The following is a 23496-nucleotide window of genomic DNA, read 5'->3' as shown; positions in this document are numbered from 1 at the left end:
CAGTGGGCCAAGAATTAGCACTGGGGCCTGGCAGCGTTTCATGGCACTTGAAAAGAATGTGGCCGCAGCTGCACATACATGCTAACACACGTATGGGAGTGACTGACGAGGCACGGCGATGCCCTTGATATATCACACTCACACATGATCAGTGACCTCGGATGATCAGCTACCATCTTCCTGCCCACCTTGCTTCTTTCTTACAGATGTCAGTTGGAACATCTTGATCTGGCACGTTCTAGGGTTTGTCTCATTTTGCCATCCCAAATATTCACTCTTTGCAAATCAAATTAACTTTTAAAATTATTACTATCATCAGTTAACAGCTGTGCCCCGACTAGTGGTCCCAAGCTTACCAACTCTCTCTGTTTCAACACCACCTTCTTCTCAGGGAAAAACAAATCAGTCAGGGCTTTGAATTGGGTCAAATGTGAAAACATTTTCTTTTTAGAAAAGACCTTTAACATATTGATCCACATCACGTAAAAATTTTCTTTAATCAGCAATTGATTCCCCTCTAATTCAAATATTTTGGGTAAGATTAAAGCAACAATAAAATCCTTTGCACAAACTAAGGAACAAATGTGTTCGTTTTCTAAACACTTGTATTTTTCTTTATTAAAAAAATTTTTTAATGTTTATTTATTTTTGAGAGAGACAGAGACAGAGTATGAGTGGGGGTGGGGCAGAGAGAGAGGGAGACACAGAATCCAAAGTAGGTGTCAGGCTCTGAACTGTCAGCACAGAGTCCGATGTGGGGCTCAGACTCACAAACTGTGAGATCATGATCTGAGCTGAAGTCAGACGCTTAAGCGACTGAGCCACTTAGGTGCTCTGTATTTTTCTTTATTTTAAATAAATATTGGAGTCAAGTCCACACAGATTTGAGGGATAGCCTGTGATTAAGAAATTTGATACATTAGTGGAGCCTGGGTAGCTCAGCTGGCTGGGCATCAGACTCCTGATTTCGGCTCAGGTCATTATCTCATGGTTTATGAAATCGAGCCCCACATCAGACTCTGTGCTGACAGCATAGAGCCTCCTTGGGATTCTCCCTCTCTGCCCCTCCCTGCTTGCATTCTCTCTCCCAATTCTCTCTCTCTCTCTCTCTCTCTCTCTCTCTCTGTCAAAATAAACATTAAAAAAATAATATGAAGAAACTTGACACTTTGCCAAATTTGATATTACACCAAAATATAATTTATAATTAAAAGCATATAGGAAGATATCCTCAAACACAAAAGGTTTCAGGAAAAACAATAAAAATCCAAGCATGATAAAAATGCTTATTAGCAAGCCAGTAATAAAAAGAAACTTTTTTTTTTAAAGTAGGTCCCATGGCCAGTGCAGAGGCCAGTGTGGGGCTTGAACTCATGACCCTGAGATCAAGACCTGAGCTGAGATCAAAAGTCAGACACTTAACCCACTAGCCACCCAGGTGTTCCCCAAAAGAAACTTTCTTATTTTGATAAAGGGATCCACAAAAATATGTATGGCAAATGTCATATACTTAATATTGAACACATTGCCTTTAAGATGAATAAGGCAAAGGTACCACCCCCTCACGACTTCTGTCCTACCTTGTACTGCAAAGTTTACCTACTGTAGTAAATAGGAAAAAGATACAGAAGTTACAAAGATTGGAAAGGAAGAAACGAAACTGTCATTATTTGCAGATAATATAATTTTTCTGTGTGTAAAATCTAAAACAATATATAAATTATTTGAATAAATGAGGAAGTTTAGCAAATTTGCAGAAGTAAAATCATACCAAAAAAAGTGTATTTCTATGCACTATATAGCAGCAATCAATAAGAAAATGATTATTTGACGTAAAACTATAAAGCACTTTGGACTATATCAGACAAAAGTTATGAAAGCCATCATGGAGAAAATTTTAAATCCTTATTAAAAGATATTAAAGAGACCTAAATAAACTAAGACCTGTACTATGTTATATTATAACATATCGACTTAATATCAAAGATGTCACCTCTCACTGAATTGATCTAAGGTTCAATACATTTCCTATCAAATCCACGGGGCTTTTCATGGGGCTTCACAAGTTTACTATAAAACTACTGGAAGAGCAAAGGGACAAAAATATCCAAGGCACCCTGAAGAAGACAAACAGATTACATTAAAATCAAGAAGTTAATTTTAATTCTGTTAATTGACAACATAAAGTGAAAAGACAAGCCTCAAAATGTTAAAAATACATAACTGAGTTTCTATCCAGAGAATATAAACAACTCGTATGGGTGAGTAAAAAGACAAACCAAAAGAAAAATGAACAAATGTCACAAACAGGCATTTCCCAGAAACTATCATGAATGCCCTGTGAACAAATGAAAAGATACTGAGTTGTGTTACTAAACAGGGCAAGGAAATTAAAACCACAGGAGGATACCTTTTCACACCATCACAAAGGCCACATTTTATTTTATAAGTTTATTTATTTTGAGAGAGAGAGAGTGCATGGGTGTGTGCAAATGGGGGAGGGGCAGACAGAGTGGGAGAGAGAGAGAGAGAGAATCCCAAGTAGCCTCCATGCAGTCAGCACAGAGCCCAGTTCAGGGCTCGATCCCACCAATCTTGGAATCATTACTTGAGTCGAGATCAAGAGTCGGATGCTTACCTGACTGAGCCATCCAGGCACCCCACAAAGGCCACATTTTATTTTTTATTTTTATTTTTTTAAGTTTATCTTTTTATTTTGAGCAAGAGAACACATGTGGGCATGAATGGGGGAGGGGCCGAGAGAGAGGGAAAGAGAGAATTCCAAGCAGGCCTGGCTCTGTCAGTGTGGAGCCTGACATGGGGCTCAAACTCAACGACCCTGAGATCATGACCTGAACTGAAACCAAGAGTTGGATACTAAACCCGACTGAGCCACTCAGGTGCCCCATGAAGGCCACATTTTAAAGTCTAACAGTGCCACAGACTGACAAGACTGGAGGGAGTTTAAGTACATACAACCAATTTGGGGAAAATTTCAGCACTATCTAGTACACCCAAGAGAAGTTCTCACACATGAGGTGTGCCCAAAATGCCCACGGCATTGTTAGTAATGGTACCAAGCTGGGAACAATTTAAATATCAATCAATCAACAGATGAATGAACTAGGACAGTTGTATAAGGGAGTATTATACAGCAGGGAAAACAAATGGACTCCAGCTCCATACATCACATGAATGGGCCTCAGAAATGGTGCTCCATGGAGTGTTGACTTTCTCTAGTTGGCCACGGAATCGATTTAAAAGTAAGCAAAACAAATTAATTTATTATTTGGAAGTCATATATATGTGGTACACCTTTAAAACAAGGGTTGGCCTGGCCCTTGCTTTGGTATGGAGTTTTATTGGGACACAGCCACATCCATTTGTTTACGTTTTGTCTGTGGCTGCTTTCACACTACAGCAGCAGAGTTGAGTACTTGTGATGAGGCTGTATGGCTCACAGAGCTGAAAATATTTACTACTTGGCCCTTTATAGAGAAAGTTTGCTGATCCTTGCTTTACAGGAAAGAAAGGGAATGATTAACCAAATGTCAGGATAGTTGTTACTCCAAGGACACAGAATGGATGTGATGAGAGAGGGCTTCTAACATTCTGAAGTAAGGAATTATTAATGAAGGAATTATTAACATAGAATTCTAGTACTATTATCCCTTAAAGTGTACATACATGTTTTATATACTTTTTTGTTTGTATGATGTATTCTACAATTTAAAAATATCTTTAGGAGGAAAGAGAGATTACCTTTGATCCTAGCAGTCATGCCCATGGGTATTGAGGACCCTGGAATTCTATGACTTATGTCCTACATCTGTACCTGGCACTGGGTCTATCATCGTCTTGTTTTGTGTAAAGAAGTAAGTTTTCCTAACCTTTCTAACCAATAGACTATATCCAGCAGTAGCTTTCTACTCTAAAATTCTAGCATTCCCAGAGGTATAGAATGAAAAAGTATCTTCGCATTTGAAAAGACAGAGGCACAGATCACCCAATCTAACCATTCCACAGTGTGAGTTCCCATAACAATATCTTAGGCAAACAGCCTCCCCCTTTGCCTGAGCATGTGCTAGGAAGATGGTTGGGGTCATGAAGGGCCTGTCCATGGCTGTGGAAATCCCACCAGGACCAAGTGCTTCCATATCCTGCTCCCAAATCTACCTCCTTTGATTTCTGATTACTCTTGGCAGGCCAATGTTGAAAGGCACTCAAATATCATCTCATCTGGGCCTGTCTGTGGTGTGAAGGCTGTGCTTGGATGCATCTGAGATCCAGGCCTGTGCATGGCCATGGGGACCATGTGTGGATGCATCAAGAGTCCATGCACTTCTCCATAGGACCCTCTACTCTCCGTCCAATGCTAGTGGTCAGATATTCTTTGGTATATTAGAATAAAATTTCTGCCACTCTAGCTTCTCCCATGGGCTCCTGTTTTGCTTTCTGGTGCATCCAGAAACACATCCCTCATTCACAAGTCATTATAAATGTTTGCATTTCTCCTTAGCAAAGTGTAATGTCCAACTTACCTGTAGAGATCTGGGATCAGTTTGTCTTCGTACCGAGCGCACAGGTTGTTGAGAAGTTGCTCATGCTGGCCAAACAAGCGTATGTAGTTGGAGACGGGGAAAGGCTCTTTAGAAAGGCACGTAATGGTTTCCACCATTTTATACTTGTCAATATGTATCCGGAAGTAAGTCCCATTTTTTGCATTGCCTGTTACTATTTCTGAACCCTGGCAGGGGTAGGGGCAGGGAGACAAAGGGGGGAATCAGAAAAACAACATTAGAAACATTTCTGGATTTGGGGAACTTTATTATAGCAATTTATTTTTCAAATATAACAGACAGGTTACATCTTATTGCATATTGCAAATAATAGTAACAGATATTGACTAAACTCAACAGAAGCTAACCTTGTGTCAGAAACTGCATACTTGGACTTAATGACTAAATGTTTCTCAGATATTTTAAACTCCGATTGCATTGTTCCCCGTTTCAAAATCAGTTGCTAGGTTACAACCAAGTCTCTACTATTCAATACCTCGCACAGCTAGTATAAGGAATTGGGTTTATTCTCTTCTATGAGGTGTGTGAACACTGCTCATTTTGCAAATTTTTTCACAGCACCATTTTGAGAAAAACCTCCTAGTCAAAAGTGGTCAGAAAGAATTTCGGTTTTTTAATAGTTGATGTAAGCAAAAGAAACAAGTGAAAAGTGAATCCTTGCAAGCTGGCTTTGGGGAGGTTCAGCTGTTTGGTCATATCTGTTCCCAAGAAGAAGGTTCAAGTTTATGGGAAGTATACCTGCAATTGTTCTGCAGGCTACTTGTTAGTTTGTAAGTTGTCAAAGGTATGGATTCATGGCGTTATGCCCCCTAGAAGCTGGCTAAAACTGCCGCATGAACCCAGATGAAAAGGAGAGATGCCGCTAGATAAATCCCATGTCACAACCATTTTTTGCATGTCAGCCCTTAATGGCTACTGACCTACCAACCAGAGACATGCTCCCCACCAGTTCAGGCAACCAGAGAACCTCAGTGGAAAAATATGGGTTCTTTTGGTGGTGGCTGAACCTGCACTTTGCCCTTAAACTCTGAACTTAGTACACAGTTACATTCAATAAAGCTTTCCTGAGGGCATATAGATTTAAGCTTTTGCTCTGAACTTCAATGTGGCATTTTAGAAATCCAAGGCAATTTGGACTACACTGATCCCAAACATTTGCTTAGTCCTGGACATCTCCTGGGGATTCTGTCTAAACAAGGACACATGACTTAACTGAATTTTTAAATAAATCGAAACAACCTGTGGGTGTTTGGGCATCACATGGTGAAGCCCTGGGGAGGAATCAGCCAGCAGAAAAGGCACAAGGTGAGGAATGTCAGGTGAACTCTGGGCCAATACCAATTATGTGTGTGAAACTGGGTATTTGGGGGTCTGGGAGAGAGCAGATACAGTTTTGGAAAGCGTTTGGGGTTGGCACCTTAAGGGAGGTGCAAATGGTCCATCACTCAAGGAGATGGATGGATACAGACAGGCAATCTACCTCCAGAGCAACATGGAAGGCATCAGCTAACAAAACAATGGTACATCCACAAAATGGGATGCAACACATCCCACAAAAATTATTAGTAAACTATAATTCAGATCAGAAAAATATGTTCACAGTACATTTGATGCTACAGTAGCATAAAAAGTTATATTTTATAACTTACACAGTATTATTCTATTTTTATTTTCTTATTTAAAAAATTTTTTTTATTATGAAATTTATTGTCAAATTGGTTTCCATAAAACACCCAGCGCTCATCCCAACAGGTGCCCTCAATACCCATCACCCACCCTCCCCTCCCTCCTATCCCCCATAAACCCTCAGTTTGTTCTCAGTTTTTAGGAGTCTCTTATGTTTTGATTCCCTCCCTCTCTAACCATTTTTTTTCTTCCCCTCCCCCATGGTCTTCTGTTAAGTTTCTCAGGATCCACATAGGAGTGAAAACATATGGAATCTGTCCTTCTCTGTATGACTTATTTCACTTAGCATAACACTCTCCAGTTCCATCCATGTTGCTACAAAAGGCCATATTTCATTCTTTCTCATTGCCACATAGCATTCCATTGTGTATATAAACCACAATTTTATCATTCTATTTTTATAAACATACACAGTATCATTCTATTTGTTTTCTATCAACACTTTAACGAAGTGTTCAAATGGTCAATTTCCATGGTTGAGAGACTGGGTCATTTTTTACCTTTATGCTCATTTAACTATCTGTAGTTTCTATTTTTTAAAAATGACTATCACTTCTAACATGATAAAAAGTTATTTTTAACTACAGTGGCTGTGTTGTGGTAAGGAACCAGACATCTGATGAACAAATGGAGAGAGAAATGAAACAAAGCAGAAGGAGCAAGGGAGAAGAAAGGAGGGAAAGGGGGATGGATGGAGGGAGGGAAGAGTCTGGTGTGGAAGAGTGGGGCTTGTCTGGACCCAAGAAGAGTCTGGAAAAGGCCATGCCTGAGCCACTGGCTGCAGACTGCCCTCTCCTTATGTGATCATTCCCACCCCCTTTGCTCCTGCCACAAGTATTTCTCTAGCCATAGGTAGCTCCATAGTCTTTCTTCTGTCAGGTGTGTTTCCTCAAGTCTTGACTTCTCAGACTGAGCAATGAACCCTCCCAGGGTGCAGCATGTGACATTACAGGGTCAATTTTACCTGGCAGCCCATCACAGTAAAAGCTATTTCTGAATTAAATACACAATGCAGCTATGACAGTGAAGAACGTGCCTGCCATGTGTGTTTTGAAGATCAAGGGCCATTTGAGTTTGGCCCCAGAAGCTTTAGGCTTAGCCACCCCTCTTCTACCTGCAGGGGTGGGAAGCCCCTTTGTCAGTAGGGATGTCTTTTTGGAAAGCTGAGTGAGTCTCTGAGGAAGGGTCACTCTCTCACCTTGGCAGTAGGGTGGCTGGGGGTCTAGGAGAGTGGGGGTGGGGGCACTGGCAACAGCTCTGGCATAGATTTAGCATCAGGTTTCCCTGGGGCTCACTAGAGGGCAGAGTCCACAATCCCACAAGGTCTCAGCCCCTCTACATTCTCTTTAAAATTTCTTTGAGCTGAGGGATTAAGGAAGGGAAACCAGGCATCGAGGGACACACCTTGTGTTCTGCTCATGTGACGGACAAAATTTTTGACTTTGCAAAGGGGTTTCACTTCCGCCCACAAGGACTCTGTGTTTAAGAGTGCTGATTTGGCCAAGGCTGAGCACTTCAACAAGAGGGCCACAGAAACTTAGCTGGTGGTGTCTTGACAAGGTTTTGTGGAGCCCTGCCAGGTTGCTGGCTGAGAGAGCAGTGGGTACCCTCTGGGGTCAGCCTGCTCCAGGAGACCGATATAGTCAGCATGGCTTTCAATGATTTGTTGTCATGGTATCTGTTTGGGGGGGGGGGTAGTTTTATTTATTTTTTAAATTTAAATATTGAATTAAAATCTGGGGGTTGCTTCTGTATGCTTCCGCACATTATAGCTATGAGGGCTTAAAGAGTACAGAAAACAGCCACACTGTAGAGAAAAAAAAATGACCACACTGTGCTAAGATAGTTAATCTCAGCTATGGAAGTAATTTTGCCCATTTTAATGAGATTTGGCACTGTGTTAGCATAACCAGGGGAACGTTCTGGGAATGTGGAATGCATCGAAATATTTTGCATTGACATTAAAGATAAGTCACCCACAGATGGGTTTCTTAGACATAAATTACTCTTGTAGGGCCAAGCAGACTTCTCTAAAAATTTTAGGTCATTCCTAGTCATGGTTACTGACAGACCAGGAAAATCCGGTGAAGTCCAGGACTCTGTCTACCATCACAGAAAATCACTCCACCAAATGATGACTTAAGGCAGTTTCCATCCCTGCCACCCCATAAAGGATCTTGAGGTAATGATGATTTCATACACTTTCCAACACTGTGGGATGTGTCTAGTTGCTTCCTTTATTTTCACTATGTAAGTGAATTGTTAGGAAATGTGGATCTTTTTTTTTGTTTTTGTTTTTGAAATGTGGATCTTGAATTTAAGACTCTGATGGGGAAACTAGTTCTGGTGTAGTCCCCCTCCTCCCTTCCCTTTTTCCTGAATACAATTATCCTTTTGAGTTCCTTTATGATTTTGACAAAGGTTGGAAAATGGCTGTGGAATTCATGCCAAATGGAAGACACAGGAGTAATGAGACTTGGTGTGCAAGAAATCAAGTCCCCAGCTCTTATGATGAACACACAATTTTAAATTTGATGGTATCCAAGGCAGAATTTGTTGTGACAAATTTCTTTATTCCATGGTGTATAAGCCAACAAAGCATGTGGACTGGAATCCGTAAATTAGTTTATTATGTAGGGGTCCCATGTCTTCTTTTTGTCAGGTTACCTCTCAAAGAGCTCATGAATTACTAAAGTATCTTCTTACTTAAATATTCTAATTAGTGAGTGCTATAAAAGTCTGATAAAATTCATCTGCATGACATTTATTGTAGGAATGGCAATTCAGTTTCTCAAGTGAAATATTGTTCAATGGGCTCCTTTCTCCATCAATTGGCTATATTTAGGTGACTGCCTGACCATTTTGGCAACAATTTTACTTAATCAAATTAATTCCAACCCCAAAAGATTGCCATGGAACCATCCTACATTTTTTTTCTTGGAGAATAAAATGGAAAAAATCTGTTTAGATCTTCTGTACTAATTAAAAAGGAGGCCCACCTGGCAAAATAGTTAATTAAAGTCAGGGGTCCTGTTCAAATACTGTCATAGCACCAGCCAAAGAATCTATTTAAGTTGCATTCTTATTAAAACTCGTTATCTAAAAAAACGCCTTTTTAAGGGGTTTTTATTAAAAACCTCCTCTGACTTTATTCAGAGAGAGAACCAGTGGTTCAGAAACAAATGACGCTGCATGTAGGAAATTACAGTGTCCTTGAAGAATCTGGTTCTGTTTGAAACCAAGTCCAATATTTTCCAGCTTTTGAACATAATATTTGGCTCCAGTTATTTATCTATGATGGCCAAAGTGCTCAGCCTTTGAACACAACATCTGGCTTCATCCTATTTGTCTAATGCCCCACATCACTGGTGGCAGATTGTATTTTCCAAAGATGGACACAACAATATCCCCCACATGACATAATCATGTGCAGTATAGCCTTGACACTCTTCCCATGGAGAAATGACCTCTATGTCCTCTCTCCTTGAATCCCGGTGGGCTGTGACTGCTCCAACAGATGGTGTGGGGAAGTGACACTGTGTGACTTTCAAGGATGAGTCATAAAAGGCACTGCAGCTTCCAGCTTGCTAGTGAAGACACTTATACTCAGAGCCCTGAACCATCAGGTAAGAAGTCTGACTACTCTGAGGCTGCCATGCTGTGAGGAAGCCCAGGTGACCAGGGCTGGGTATGATGCTCTGGTCAGTGCTCCCTGTGACTGAGTCAGCCTAGCCCAGGGGTGTACAACAAGCCTTCAGAGGATCCAACCACTGAGTCACAACGAATCCTTCTAGTCTTCCCAGCTGAGGCCCCAGACACCATGGGGCAGAGAGAAGGCATTCCCGCTGTGTCCTGTCCAAATTCCTGACCCACAGAACCTGTGAGCAGAATCAAATGGCTGTTTCATGTTGCTAAGTTTTCTTATGCAGCAATAGACACTGTAACACTATTCCCTATGACCCCATCTTTGTTTGTAAGAAAATCTAGAATCAGACTGCATATATGGGACATACCTAAAAGAATCTAGGAGAGGCCCAAGGGAAGTAGATTTTAATATATGGCATCTATCCTTCCCCTGCAAAAACCAAGTTTCATTATTTACCTGGAACTATGATGAACAACAATATCCACCCCTGACTGGTTACCTGTTTCGTTCCTTAAAGGTATTGTTACTTTATATGTGATCCCTACTTTATATGTGAAATACAGAGAAGTTGGGTGACTTGTTCAAAGTCCATGGGAAGTACATGGGAGAGTTGGGATTCCAATTTCCAGAAAGAAGAAAGGAGAGGAATGAATAGCCTGTGCCATTTTGAGTCCATCTCCCTTTGAGGAATTTTCCAACAGCTTCTACTTACAACTCATTGGCCAAAACCTGCCACATGGCTAATGCTATTCTCAAGGAAATCTGGGAAATATATTTATTTTAAAAAGTTGATCAGACTGTTAGCTTTCAAAAATATTCAGGATAAGAAAATAGGCAACTTGCAGTATCTGCCTCACTGACAAAAAAGCAAACATGACACACCTGAAAGGAAACCTCCAAATGATAACCCAGTTTGCGACCATCTGCTAGAGGATCTAATCTGAGGAGCTTGCTAACTGACCAACCACACAGCGTCCTTTCCAGTTACTTTGAATCCAGGGGGTGTCCCACCCCACAGCTTCTGCTTCTCCTGGATGGCCCTTCCGGTGTAATTCAGGCAGGGCAGAAGAACAATGGGGTCTGGATGGACCCTAAGCAATGTATTTGCCACAAAGGTGGTTAATTATCTATTGGTGCATCACAGGTTACCTCAAAATTCAGCAACAAACTGTCCTTCAGTAGGTGAATGAATAATTTGTGTTCACCCAGACAATGGAATATTCTTTAGCACTGAAAAGAAATTCACTATCAAGCCATGAAAAGACACGAAGGAAACCAATCCACATTACTAAGTGAAAGGAGCCAATCTGAAATTATACAGTATGATTCCAACTATATGACATTCTGGAAACTATGGAGACAGTGAAAAGATCAGTGGTTGCTGGGGGTTGTGGGGAGGGACAGATGAATAGGCAGAGCAGAGAGGAAGGAATTTTAGAGCCACGAACCTACTCTGTATGATACTGTAATTGTGGATACATGTCATTATACATTTGCCCAAACACACAGAATGTACAACACCATGAATGAACTCTAAAGTAAATTGTGGACTTTGGGAGCCAATGAAGTGCCAGTGTAAGTTCCTCCACTATAACAAATATACCACTCTGGTGGGGAGTGCTGATCATGGAAGAGGCTATATATAAATGGGGGTAGGGGGTACATGGGAAATCTTGCTATTTTCTTCTCAGTTTTGCTGTGAACCTAAACCTGCTCTAAAAAACAGTCCATTAAAAAAACACGTAATGCCTTAAAACAATACTAAACTTATTACTTCAGTGTTTGGGAGTCAGAAATTAGGCATAGCTTAGCTAGGGGACTCTGGATTAAGGTATCTCATAAGTTTGTAGCCAAGATGTCTGCTGGGGCTGCCTCACCTGAAGCCTTGGCTGGGGCTAGAGGATCCACATCCAAGGCAGCTAGCTCCCTCACATGACTGGCAAACTGCTAATGACTGGTACAGGAATCCTCAATTCCTTATCATATTAGCCTCTCCAAAGGACTTCCTGGGTGACCATACAACATGGTAGGAGGTGATCCAGGAAGGCGCAAGTTGGAGCTGTAATATGTTTTATGACCTAGCCTTGGAAGTCACGCACACTGTTATGCCCACAATATTCTGCTGGCAACACAAGTCAGCCACATTCTGTGTGGGAGGGGACCACACAAGGGCATGAATACTAAGGAGCAAGAATAATGGGGCCATCTTGGGGGCCAGCTATCATGGTGGTTTTCTGATGAACCAGTACAATATACTAAAGACTCTGAGTAAAGAATTTCAACCTCCTGTAAATAAATTTTTATATTTGAAAGTAAAATGAAATTCAAGAGTAATACTTACAAAATTAGGCTGGGCCATTTGTACCTCTAAGGGAGTTGGAATGGCAGGTTTGGCAATATGCAGATAATGGTAAGACCCAGGTAGAATGCCTCCTATAGGAAACAGCAAGTTTTGCACATTTTAGTTTAGTTGTTGATGCAGTGGTGATAGTTTATATATTTGTATCATAGGATAAACAGAGATGCCTACCATGGTATATGCTACTCACCTATCCCACTAAAGTACTACTATTAGTAAGAAATTCCCTGAGATTGAAATTATTTAAAAACTCAATGTGAATGTGCCATTATACCCATAATATAGTCACCAATGCTCCAGGAAGATGTGCCAAGCTCATCCTGTGTATCCTGTGATTTCCCATAACCCTTGGCACTCTAACCTATGCCTGCCAAAGCTAGACCAAGACCTAGAGAGGCCTTAAATGGTAATGAAGTGGTATTCCCATTCCTTGTCCTCTTTCAACATGTACTCAAAATATTAAAGTGGATGTTATTAAGGAAAATCAACAAAGTTCTTGCTCAACACTTAGAAAATTATCATTAAGAAATCCTTACTATTTCTAGCTTGTCCCATAAATACGAGCTTGATCTAGCTTTAGTCTCTGACACTCATCCCTTCTCTTCCTTCCCCATGGCCACACCTTTCCTAAGTTTTCATCCAAAATGAGAAGCAGAGCAGGATCTATCAGAGTCCATTTAATTAGGTAGAAAATAACAAGGACTGGAATGTAGGGCTTTGTCTCTTTATCTCATATTCCATTTACTGGATTAGGGTCCATGGATACCCTAGGGGTCCATGGATGTCTTTAAAGGTGGGTCCATCAACCTCCTGGAAATGAACACACAGTTCTGTAAATATGTGCATTTTTGTGGTAGAAGGTCCATAACATTCAAAGACACTATTCTCAAAGATGTCTCTCATCTCCCAAACATAAATACTGTATTGCTCATATGATGATCTTCTCAGGGGTCAATATGGCTTAGGGGATGAAAAGTGAACTATTTTACAGTTGTGAATGGTTTCGTTTATCCATCCAGATAAGAGGCCAAGGCCTCTATCCAAGGATACTTGGAAGGGTCTCCTTATCTCTGAGCTTATAGTGAGAATGAAGGTTTGGCAAGATGTCAGGGTATTGCACCACTAACCAGTTGTGAGTGACCTTTGGGCAAGTTAATGATTATTCTCGGTCTCAATTTCCTTACCAGTAAAATAGGAGCCACAGTTATGATGTGGTCCATAATACATGCTCAAAATAAAAAGGACCACAATAATAATTCCAGGTCCATAATAAATGCTTAAAAATGAGACTGAGCCCTCCCCCATCTCTGTGCAAACCCACTGAGGGACAGAGGAGCCTCCTCACCAAGCCTAAGAGAAACATACAGGGCAGCCCTGAGCACTGACCCAGATCCAATGGGTGGTTTAATTGGAGGGAAGAAGGTGGCCTACTACAAACCTTGGATCTTGGCTCCCTTGTACATGGGGATGAGTCGGTCAAGATCAGCCGGTGGCTCAGTCACAGGCTCCAGGGTTGGGTCAAAAAGATTGAGCATGGCTGCTGCCAGCTGGAAGCCAATTTCTTTGGAATTAAAGCTGCTGTGAGTCCACTCATTTGAGTAATATTTATTGGAGAATTTGGTGAGGGAGCCAGCAGCTCTGATGGCTATATCATTGGTGTGGAAATTAGTATCAATCACAAGTCGGCCGTCATAGACAAGACATGCATCATTGAGTGCTTTAAACGTTTCATAATCCACGTTCTTCTCACAGAAGCTAAAGAACATCTACAAAGCAAACACTCACATTATTACTTAGTCATCACTCTTCATTTTACATTCTCAATAGTGTGAATAGTCTCCAGAGCACCTTATCTTTGGGGCATACAAAACAACAACAACACTAAATCTACCAAAATGTCATAATGGTGTGGTGTGTGTGTGTGAGTAGAGAGAGAGAGAAAGAGACAGACAGGAGCATCTGTTTTTGGTATGAAGGACAAATTAAGATACCTAATGTTACTCCTTTTTGTAATCACTCAATCTAGACATCCAAAGGAGAGAAGGATGCCAAGTGATGGAGTATCTATTAGAAAAATAATTTTTTTCCATGTAAAATGGTTTATATCCATAGAGATACCACTTACCCCTCATTCACCTACATTTTAGATAGCTCTATCTCAGCCTCCTCCTATTTGCCTCTTCTTGTGTCTGACACTTAGGTCTCTCCAGGTTCCTTCTTGGGGTCACCCCAATCCAGTCTTGAGTCTTCAGATTGCCTTGTTCCTGCCCTGTTACACCAGAAAGCCCATCCCTGAAGGATGCCCCAGAGAATGAGAGCCCCATCAGTATCAGTATCTACCAGGTTTTGGCTCCTGCCTTATTCCTTCCTGCCCTGGCATGGAAGACAGTAAGTATTTTCAGGATACCTATCCTATGACAGGCACTGTGCTATAGAAGGGCCCAAAACACCTATGATGCTCCTTAGATGTGACCTGTATGCTTCCTCCATTCTCTGCCCAAATTTCAATGCTTTCTTGTGATTATCTGGATATCTTCTTCAACAGTGATGTTGAAAGTCATTATGGCAGTCCAAGTTAGTTGTTTTTAAGTCTTCAGTTGTCATTGAAATAGTAAGTTTAGTCATTTTTATCTTAACCTAAATATAATTTGCCACCTTATTAAAAGCATGCTACAAAATGAACATATGACATGGGTCCTCATCATTGTGATGGACATCATACTCCCTGCTTCCTTCACATGCCTGTTTTATGTACCTCACTTGCCCCATTAGGTAAAGAAATTAGCTCTCTGGGGCCAGGAATACTTCCTTTACATATCCCTTCCCTACACCCATGAATGGTGCATGAATGATGAATGATCCTCAGTAGCTACTAGTCACATGTGACTATACACATTTAAATCTAAATTAATTAAAATTAAAAGAAAATAAAAATTCAGATCCTCAATTGTAGTACCTATTTCAAATGTCCAAAAGCTATAGGTGGCTAGTAGCTGCCATATTGGACAACACAGATACAGATCATTTCCATTAGTTCTATTGGACAGTGTCAGACTTGGATCCATCACCCCTGTGATGTCCTTTGTTCTCCCTTAGGGAGCCACCAGGCCTTTGCCCTTTTCCTTGTTTCTTCACTCAGCTATCTAACCTATCCCAGTTACTCCTATCCCAGGCAGCTTCAAGTCTCTTTAGAATTCATTCTGTCTTATAATTCTTAGTGACCACAGGAAAATACATTTCTCTGAGTCTCTGACTCTGGATCTTTCTGTCTCTCTACTCTTCTCTCTCTCCTCCATTCTGTTCCCATCATTATAAAAATAGATCTCCCACTCATATAAAAATATGGAAAGCTGTTTGATCTGAATTGAAATCATACATGAAAAAGTACCATCAACCTCTTGAGCCCTTGAAAATATTCAGAAGCCCCCTTCAGCATTCCCCAAAAAGTTCTTCTACCTACCCAGATTTTTCTTAATTAAACCTACTTTTAATTGAGTAGCATATTAAATATGTTATTTCTTATTTTCCCAGGTTTTAAAGATTACTAGTACTGCAGTATTATTATTATTTTATATTTTTTTGGTGTAGGAATTCACAATTTTGTTACACTTGGGATTTCACAGGAGTTTGTGAACCAGACTGAAAACTGAATAAGCAAATCTAACACAGTTCATGGGAACATGTGTTCTAAGTTACAAATATTTCAAGTACAACTCATGCATTTTTGTAATACCAACTTAGCATTACATACTGGATGAAAATATGAAGTAGCAATATCTGGCCACATTGAAGTTGTTGAATAAATATTTAAGACTACTTATATTTATAATTCTGATTATGGAGAGCAAAACTCCTTGGTTAGCAGATCGGGAGTCAGTGATCTGATAAACCTCATTCATTATGCATTCATACAATATCTTGGTGAAGAAGATAAACATGGAGTTTATAATCTAATTTGAGAAATGGACATCAACAAAGTCATCACACTGACAGGCAGAGGATTTCAGATTATAATGAATGCTGTGTAGAAAAGGGAGAAACCCGGCTGGAGACTGGACCATCTGGTAGGCACCCAGGAGGCACTACCACCCGGCGGAAGGAAGCCAGGTGTTGATGTGAGTCCAAAATCCAACTCGAGAGTTCTGCTTCTAGTGTAACGGTGTGATCCCTTCAGGTTAATCCTTTCACTGATACAACTATAAACTCTGGTCAAAGTACAAAAACTATTACCCAAGGATTCTGATGAGCATTTAAAAGTAGATAGATGGTGCAGGACAGTAAAAACTTGGAACAATGACCAGCATGAGGGTAATTTTCTTATTTTGGTGGCTTTTGGAAGAGGATGGACTATAGTCATTTTATACACTAACAGAAGAATAAAGATGGTAGAGAAAAGAGTCAGTGAACTTGAAGTCACATCAGTAGCAATTACTCAGTGTGAAGAATAGAGAGAAGAAACAAAGAGATTGAAACAAATGAATAGGGCCTTAAAGGCCCATGCAGCAAGAGAAAGTCTAACAGATGTGTGACTGGAGACCCAGGAGGAGAGGAGAAAAGAAGGAGGCAAGAACTAATGGCCAAGATCTTGCCAAAATTTAGTGAAAGTTATAAGTGTATAGATTCAAGAAACTCAGTGAATGAACCCCAAACAAGATAAATTCAAGAAAAAACATGTTTTGATACAAAATAAACACAGAACCCCCACAGCATCAAACTTCTGGGAACTGAAGATAAAGAAAAAATCTTGAAAGCATCCAGGGGAAAATGACACACTACGTACAGGGAAACAATGGTTTGAATGATGACAGATTTTTAAAACCAAAACTCATGGATGTCATAAGACAATGGAAAAAACATCTTTGAAGAGCTGAAAGGAAAAAAAAAAAAAAACAATGTTCTAGGCCATGATCCTATATCCAGTGGATCCTATATCCACACAATTCAGGGTTGACTATTTTTCCAGTCTCTTTCATGTTAGCTTTTAGTAACTATACTGTGAGATTGGTGTTTTTAAATAGAGGAAAACTAGAGAATCCATTGCCAGCAGACCTGCAACTGTGTGTGCAATAGGAAGTTGTTCAGGATGAGAGGGAATTGAATTGGATGGAAATCGGATCTTCAGAAATGAAGGCAGCAACAAAATTGGAAAATATCGGGGTAAATATAAAAGTCTATTTTTCTTCTTAAGTTCTTTCTGTTTAAAACAAAAATTATAATTTTGTTGGTTTTTCAACGTGTGTAGATATAATACCCATGACAAGTGTAACAGAAAAGCGTGTCCAGAAAGTGGCAAGAAGGTACCTGTACAGTTGCAAGGTTTTTATATTTTATGTGATGGTACAATATGAACTCTAACTAGAATGTAAAAGATTACTGATGTACAGTACAAGCAGCAACCAGCTGGAAAACAAAATTTTAAAAAGCCATTTATAATAGCTCAGATCCTGCACAAAGGAAGATATACCAATGGCCAATAATCACATGAGAAGATGCCCAACATCATTAACCATCAGCAAATCCCAAATTAAAAACACAATGATACATCATGTCATACCCAACAGAATGGCTAAAATTAGAAGGACTGACAATACCAAGTGCTAGCAGAGACTACGGAATAACTGAAACTCTCATACATTGCTGGTAGAAATATGAAATGATATGGCTACTTTAGAAGGCAGTATGGTAGCTTCTTAAAAAGGTAAACATTCACTGACCATATGACCTAGCCATTCTTCGGGTGGATAGCTAAGAGAAGTGAAAATATGTCTACCCAAAGATGTGTACAAGAATGTGCACAGCAATTGAACAAATAAACCAAATGTGATAGAGAAATACAATGGAATACCACTCAGTGATAAAAAGGAATGAACTACTGATACAGGGAATAATATGGATGAATCTCAATACCATTATGCTGAGTGAAAGAAGCCAAATACAAACTAGTACATAATGTATGATTCCAGTTATAAAAATTTTAGTTTTAGCAGGTGCTCTGAGTATGATACCATCTGTTTTTGTTTAGTTTTCCCATCCTGCTGTAACAAAGTACTGCAAACTGGGTAGCTTAAAACAACAGAAATTTATTCTTTTACAGTTCTGGGGATGACATGTCTGAAGTCATGGTGTTGTCATGACTGTGCTTCCTTCTGAAGCTCTAGGGAAGACTCCTTCCTTGTCTCTTCCTAGCTCCTGGCAGTTACTAGTGATCCTTTCTGTTCCATGACTGGTTGCTGCCATCACTTCAATCTTGGCCTCTACCATCATATGGCCTCTTTCCCCAAGTGTCTCCTCTGAGTCAAATCCTTCTCTCCATAGACGGGCACCAGTCATTACATTTAGCACCCTCTCAGATCCACTGTGACCTTCTCTTCAGTTGATAACATCTATAAAGATCCTATTTCCAAATAAGGTCACATTCAAAGGTACTAGGGATTAAGACCATATCTTTCTGGGGGGATGTAGTTCAACCCACAATACTGTGACCACAGTCAAAATAATGAATGTATTCATCCCCACCAAAATTTCCTAATGCTTGATAGCGATGCTACTCAAAGCTGACCGTAGAGTAGAGAAATGCTCTGACTTCTTCCTTTTTGCTATTTCTAATCTTCTGCCAGTACCTATTGTTGGCCAAGCACAGATGAAGGTCAGTGAGCAACCAGCGCTGGGAAATATTATTTGCACAGGCCATTCCTTGTGGTGCAGAGCACAGTGGAGGAAGTGGGAGGCTTTATCTAACTCAGACTGCTTTAGGATGAAGTTTTAGCAGGAAGGTGTATTGGAACAAAGCAGGTGAGAGTATTTGCAAAATGTCTCTGCCACAATTTCAATTTTGATCTCAATAGGGAAATAAAGGCCAGAGGGGGCTGCTAGAGAACCTGTATTCTGTTGCTTATTTGGGGACTTTTTTTACATCCCTGCTTCCTAAGCAGGGTATGTGTTTACCTCCAGTGGCTCCCCAAGATAAACGTGGCATATCTTCCAAGATCATCATTTTGGGGAGAAATTTTGAGTGAAAACATTTTGATTCTTCTTAACCTAAATAGGTATTGCAACATACATGTGACATACATTAAAATAAAATTAACTTTTCCTGTCTTTTTCGCTGCTGTGTCCCTCACACTTAGGACAGAGCCTACGACTTAGCAGGTGTTCAACGAAAATTTGTGGAATGAATGAATAAATGAATGTATTAAGGAGCAGAATGCAAAATTTCCATAGATTATCAGGATAAAATGAGGGATTCCAGAGAAATCTCTTCTGTGCTTTGAGATCCTATCCAGACTGTGGGTGCGTGTGTGTGTGGGGGGGGTTGGTGGATAAAGGTCACCATCATTTACCTGTAAGGGTACTTGGGTCAGAAGCCCTGACTTAGGCTGACTATCCCCTACTCTCAGGTAAGGAATTGCTATGACCCCTCACAGACTTCCCCCAAGAATGTGGCATTCTTTACCACAACTGATCACATACTCCATATTCACACTGTACTCAGCCTCCACTTTGTAAGGAGGGGTCTCTTGCTTCTCTATTAGATTGACTGGGTCCTTCCCTATCTCCCTGCCTGCTAGCTTCTGCTAATCTCCTGAACTGGCAAATCCGAGGACACGGGTTGTAAGTCAAGCTATTACACAGCCTAAGAGAAAAGTTCTCCTTCTCTCAAAAGATAGATAATTAGATAGATAATAGATAGATAGATAGATAGATAGATAGGAGAAAGAGGTCTTCTAAGTCTCTAGTTCATGGGAGAGAAACCCATTACTGCTGTTTCTAGAGTCTTAAAAAGTTAACAGCAGGATAGACTTTGGGGCCCTCTGACCTTGGTTGGGAGCCCAGCATACCACTGACTTGGAGGCAGAGTGTTCTCATCTGTAAAATGGGGATGCTTCTCCTTACAGACCTGTTGTGACCAGGTGACGGACGATACTGCAAGCATGCAGCCTGGGACATGGTGAGCTCCTGGTCCATGTTAGCACTCTCTGAACCTTTGACACTCCTTCCATGAAGAGGCAGGGCTTAATTCCCCTCCCTTTGGATATGGGCAGATGATACAGTATCTCATTCTCTCTCTTTTTCTTTCCTTTTCTCTCTCATTCGGTTTTAGAACCAAGCCACTCTTCCAAGGTGAAGTGTTCTGGACAAAATTGCAGCTGAAGATGATCTAGCATCTAAAGTCAGAGGAAGGGTTGAACGTGACTCCAGCTCCACCCCCAGTCTGACGTCAGCCACGTGAGAGACTTCAAGTGAGAGCTGCCCAGCTGGACAGACTCAAATCCCAGGACCCAGAGAGAGAAAAATAATATATGCCATTGAGTTTGGGGTGGCTTGACCCTCAGCAATAGAGCATCTGGCCATTAAAAAAAACCCCAAAACCTGTGGCTATGAATTCCCGACCCGTCATCTCTCAGACCCCAAGTCCGTGGCAGGTGAAGGCTCTCTGGAGGTGGTGAGTGAAGTTCACAGGGATCTACTTACGGAGCACGGGAGTCTGAAAGGCTTGGTGGGCGTGGTGAAGCAGGCGCTGTGGATGGGGTCTGGGAACTGGCCATCGTTCCACTGAGCCAGGAGGGCGTCGCGGTAAATGGCAACCCCCGCTGCTCTGAGCGCGTCCTCCACCGCTCTTTCCACCGAGTAGTTGTTGATGCAGGTGATGGTGGAGGTGGGCGGGGGCTGCACCAGGTGGATGTAGCCGCCCCTCACACCAAGGTTTAAGAGCGTCTCCACTGTGGTGTAAGTGTCAATTGTATTCCCATAGACAATGACATTCCCTAGAAAAGGAGGCAAATGCTAAGATGCAGTTTAAAAAAACAACCCAAACCTTGTTAGTCTAATGCTAATAATACCGAATTGTTCCCTATAACCTTCCCCTTTTTTCAGCTGCAGGAAGTCAGTGGTGTTTCCTAGCAACGGCGACCAAGATAATTTAGTAAAGAATTGGCACAAAACATCCCACAAAGTAGTCAAGTACTTTTAACACAGAAGTAGGACATTCATCTATGGTCCTGTAATTTGAAAGTTGAAGTTATGCTAAATGAAACCATCTGGAATAAAACCTTTTATCTTGTTGTTTTTGTTTTTTTTTTTTTCTTTCCCCTAGTCGCTACACTTACTAAGGAAAAAAAGTAATAATAAAGCTTGCGATATTTACAAGTTCTTCCTAAGTGATGAGCAGGACGCTGGTAAAAAAAAATCATGGACGAGTTAGGACAAACATTTTAATATTTAAGTGTTGAACTGGGTTGATTTCAAGGAAACTGTTTCCTTTTCTGAGAACTAAAGACTAAAACATTCTGCTTTTCAATGGATAATTTTATGAAGATTCAAATTCTGATTTTTAGATGGGTCGAGACCTAGCAAAAGGGAATGCAAGTTGTTCAGTCGGTAAGAATGAAAGCACAATATAATCTTGAAAGAGTTCCCCTGGGGAAAAGCATTTAGACAGTAACAGTCTAAGCTATTTACATTTCTTAAAAATACTACAGAAATAATTACATGTGACATGTTTTAAGATCAAACTAACAAATGAGTGAAATCTAGTATATGCTATTTTTGACACTGAATTGGCATTTTTACCTTTCTTTTTTTTTTTTTTTTTTTTTTTTTTACAAAGAAAGGAACTGCCATAGACTCACTTTTCAGGCAACATGTAACAATTTTATGACAAAATGATAGATTCATTGAATCTCTCTTTTTTTCCTGTTTATGAAATGATATTAAGAGAAATTTTACAAGGCAAAATAAATGGTAAGTGTATTTTATTCAATTTCGTTGCATAAATTAAGGAAAAATCTATTTCCATCCTAAACTGAAAGAAGGTGTAATGGCTGGTTTTATTTGCTTAGGAAGAAAAAAGGAACTAGAACACCTTTCAGATTGCTTCTCTGATGGTAACAGCATCTAGAAAGTTCTCCTATACTTCCTGTTGCTCAAATATGGAATGGAAAGAAGGCACTGAGGCCAGCGGACAGGGTCCTTCCTGCCTTCACTAGGATGCTCTAATTTTGTGGCTAGGATCATCTCTCTATTCAGATGCTCTAATGCAACATTCCTCTATGGGCTGCATTTTCCTTGTCTGAAAGAGCCAACATTTTGCTTAAATTATTTTGCTTCCACCTGCTGTGAAACATGAATCCTAGCTGTCTGGCACAACAAAGACTCAGCCTGGCAGGAAAGCCAAAACTTGAACCTAAAACTGTCACAGGTTTGAGGTCTTCCACCCTTTTAAAATATGCATGTCAACACAACATTCATTTTCAGGGAAACAAATTTAAGTGTTTAGCCCCCCCCCCCACCCCCCCACCCACACACACAATTCAGGGCTGAATATTTTTCCAGTCTCTTTCATGTTAGCTTGTAGAAACTATACTGTGAGATGGGCTTTCGGGGAAGCCAGGGCAATGCGATGCTGCTGGGTACTATCTAGCAAGGGTTGCCCACAGACTATAGGCAGCTGAAGAGGATGAGGCTTTTCATTTCAAAAGGTAATATATTTTATAAAATCTCTAGTATTTAAATTAGATGTTTACTGATAGATATTCTAATTGCAAAATAGATTTGCCTACAGTTCAATTTGGAACAAAATCCGCCCCCCCAATATGAGACTTTGGTTATCATAATAGTTGCAATAATGCAACATAACAAACCACCCCAAAACTTAGTGTCAAACAACAATCAGCCTATTGTTGTAGGTCAGCTCACACATCTGCGGGTGGGCTGGTATCAGCGGGTCCGGCTCCACATTGTGGTTGGGATTGTGCCTGCACAAGTGTCTTGCACCCTCGTTGGACAGAGATACCTGAGGCATGTTCTATTTATGGAGAAGTGCAGGAGCATGGGAGGGCAAGAGCAACTGCTCACTCTTCAAGACTCTCCTTGCATTACATCCACTAATGTTCCGTTGACCAAAGCAATGCATGTGGTCAAAGGAGTGGGAAACACTCTGCCCAGGGTAGGAGAGGGAACAGTGTGGATATTTGCTGAACAACAGTCCAAAACCATCAGTTATATTGGGCATCATAAATAAATGCTTATATGATGCCATCTAAAATTTTCATCTAAACATGTTTTTTAAGATTATTTACACATATCTCTTTCATTATTCACAAAATAGAGTAGAATCTCATTGTGATATACAGTAAAACCTTGGTTTGCAAGCATAATTTGTTCCAGAAACATGCTTGTAATCCAAAGCACTTGTATATCAAAGCGAATTTCCCCGTAAGAAACAA

At 40.5% G+C, this 23496-nt stretch overlaps 1 protein-coding gene across 6 annotated transcripts in view; it reads right to left on the bottom strand.

The window, feature by feature from the left end:
• Window positions 1-23496, bottom strand: part of CFAP61 (cilia and flagella associated protein 61) — a 278182-nt gene that overhangs the window by 48477 nt on the left and 206209 nt on the right. For all 6 annotated transcript variants that reach the window (XR_008289225.1, XM_015071100.3, XM_027069482.2 and 3 more), the window contains 4 exons: window positions 20744-21036; window positions 13710-14037; window positions 12254-12345; window positions 4542-4747 (listed from right to left, as the gene is read on the bottom strand). Coding sequence is in view for 5 of the 6 variants with exons in the window: in XM_015071100.3 (XP_014926586.3) it covers window positions 4542-4747; window positions 12254-12345; window positions 13710-14037; window positions 20744-21036 (919 nt within the window). In the remaining variant the exon portion in view is untranslated. The remainder of the gene's footprint in view (window positions 1-4541; window positions 4748-12253; window positions 12346-13709; window positions 14038-20743; window positions 21037-23496) is intronic.

The sequence above is a fragment of the Acinonyx jubatus genome, chromosome A3, assembly GCF_027475565.1.
Source record: "Acinonyx jubatus isolate Ajub_Pintada_27869175 chromosome A3, VMU_Ajub_asm_v1.0, whole genome shotgun sequence".
Lineage (NCBI taxonomy): Eukaryota > Metazoa > Chordata > Mammalia > Carnivora > Felidae > Acinonyx > Acinonyx jubatus.
The sequence above is the reverse complement of the archived record's forward strand: the minus strand, read 5'-3'. Positions and strand labels throughout refer to the sequence as shown.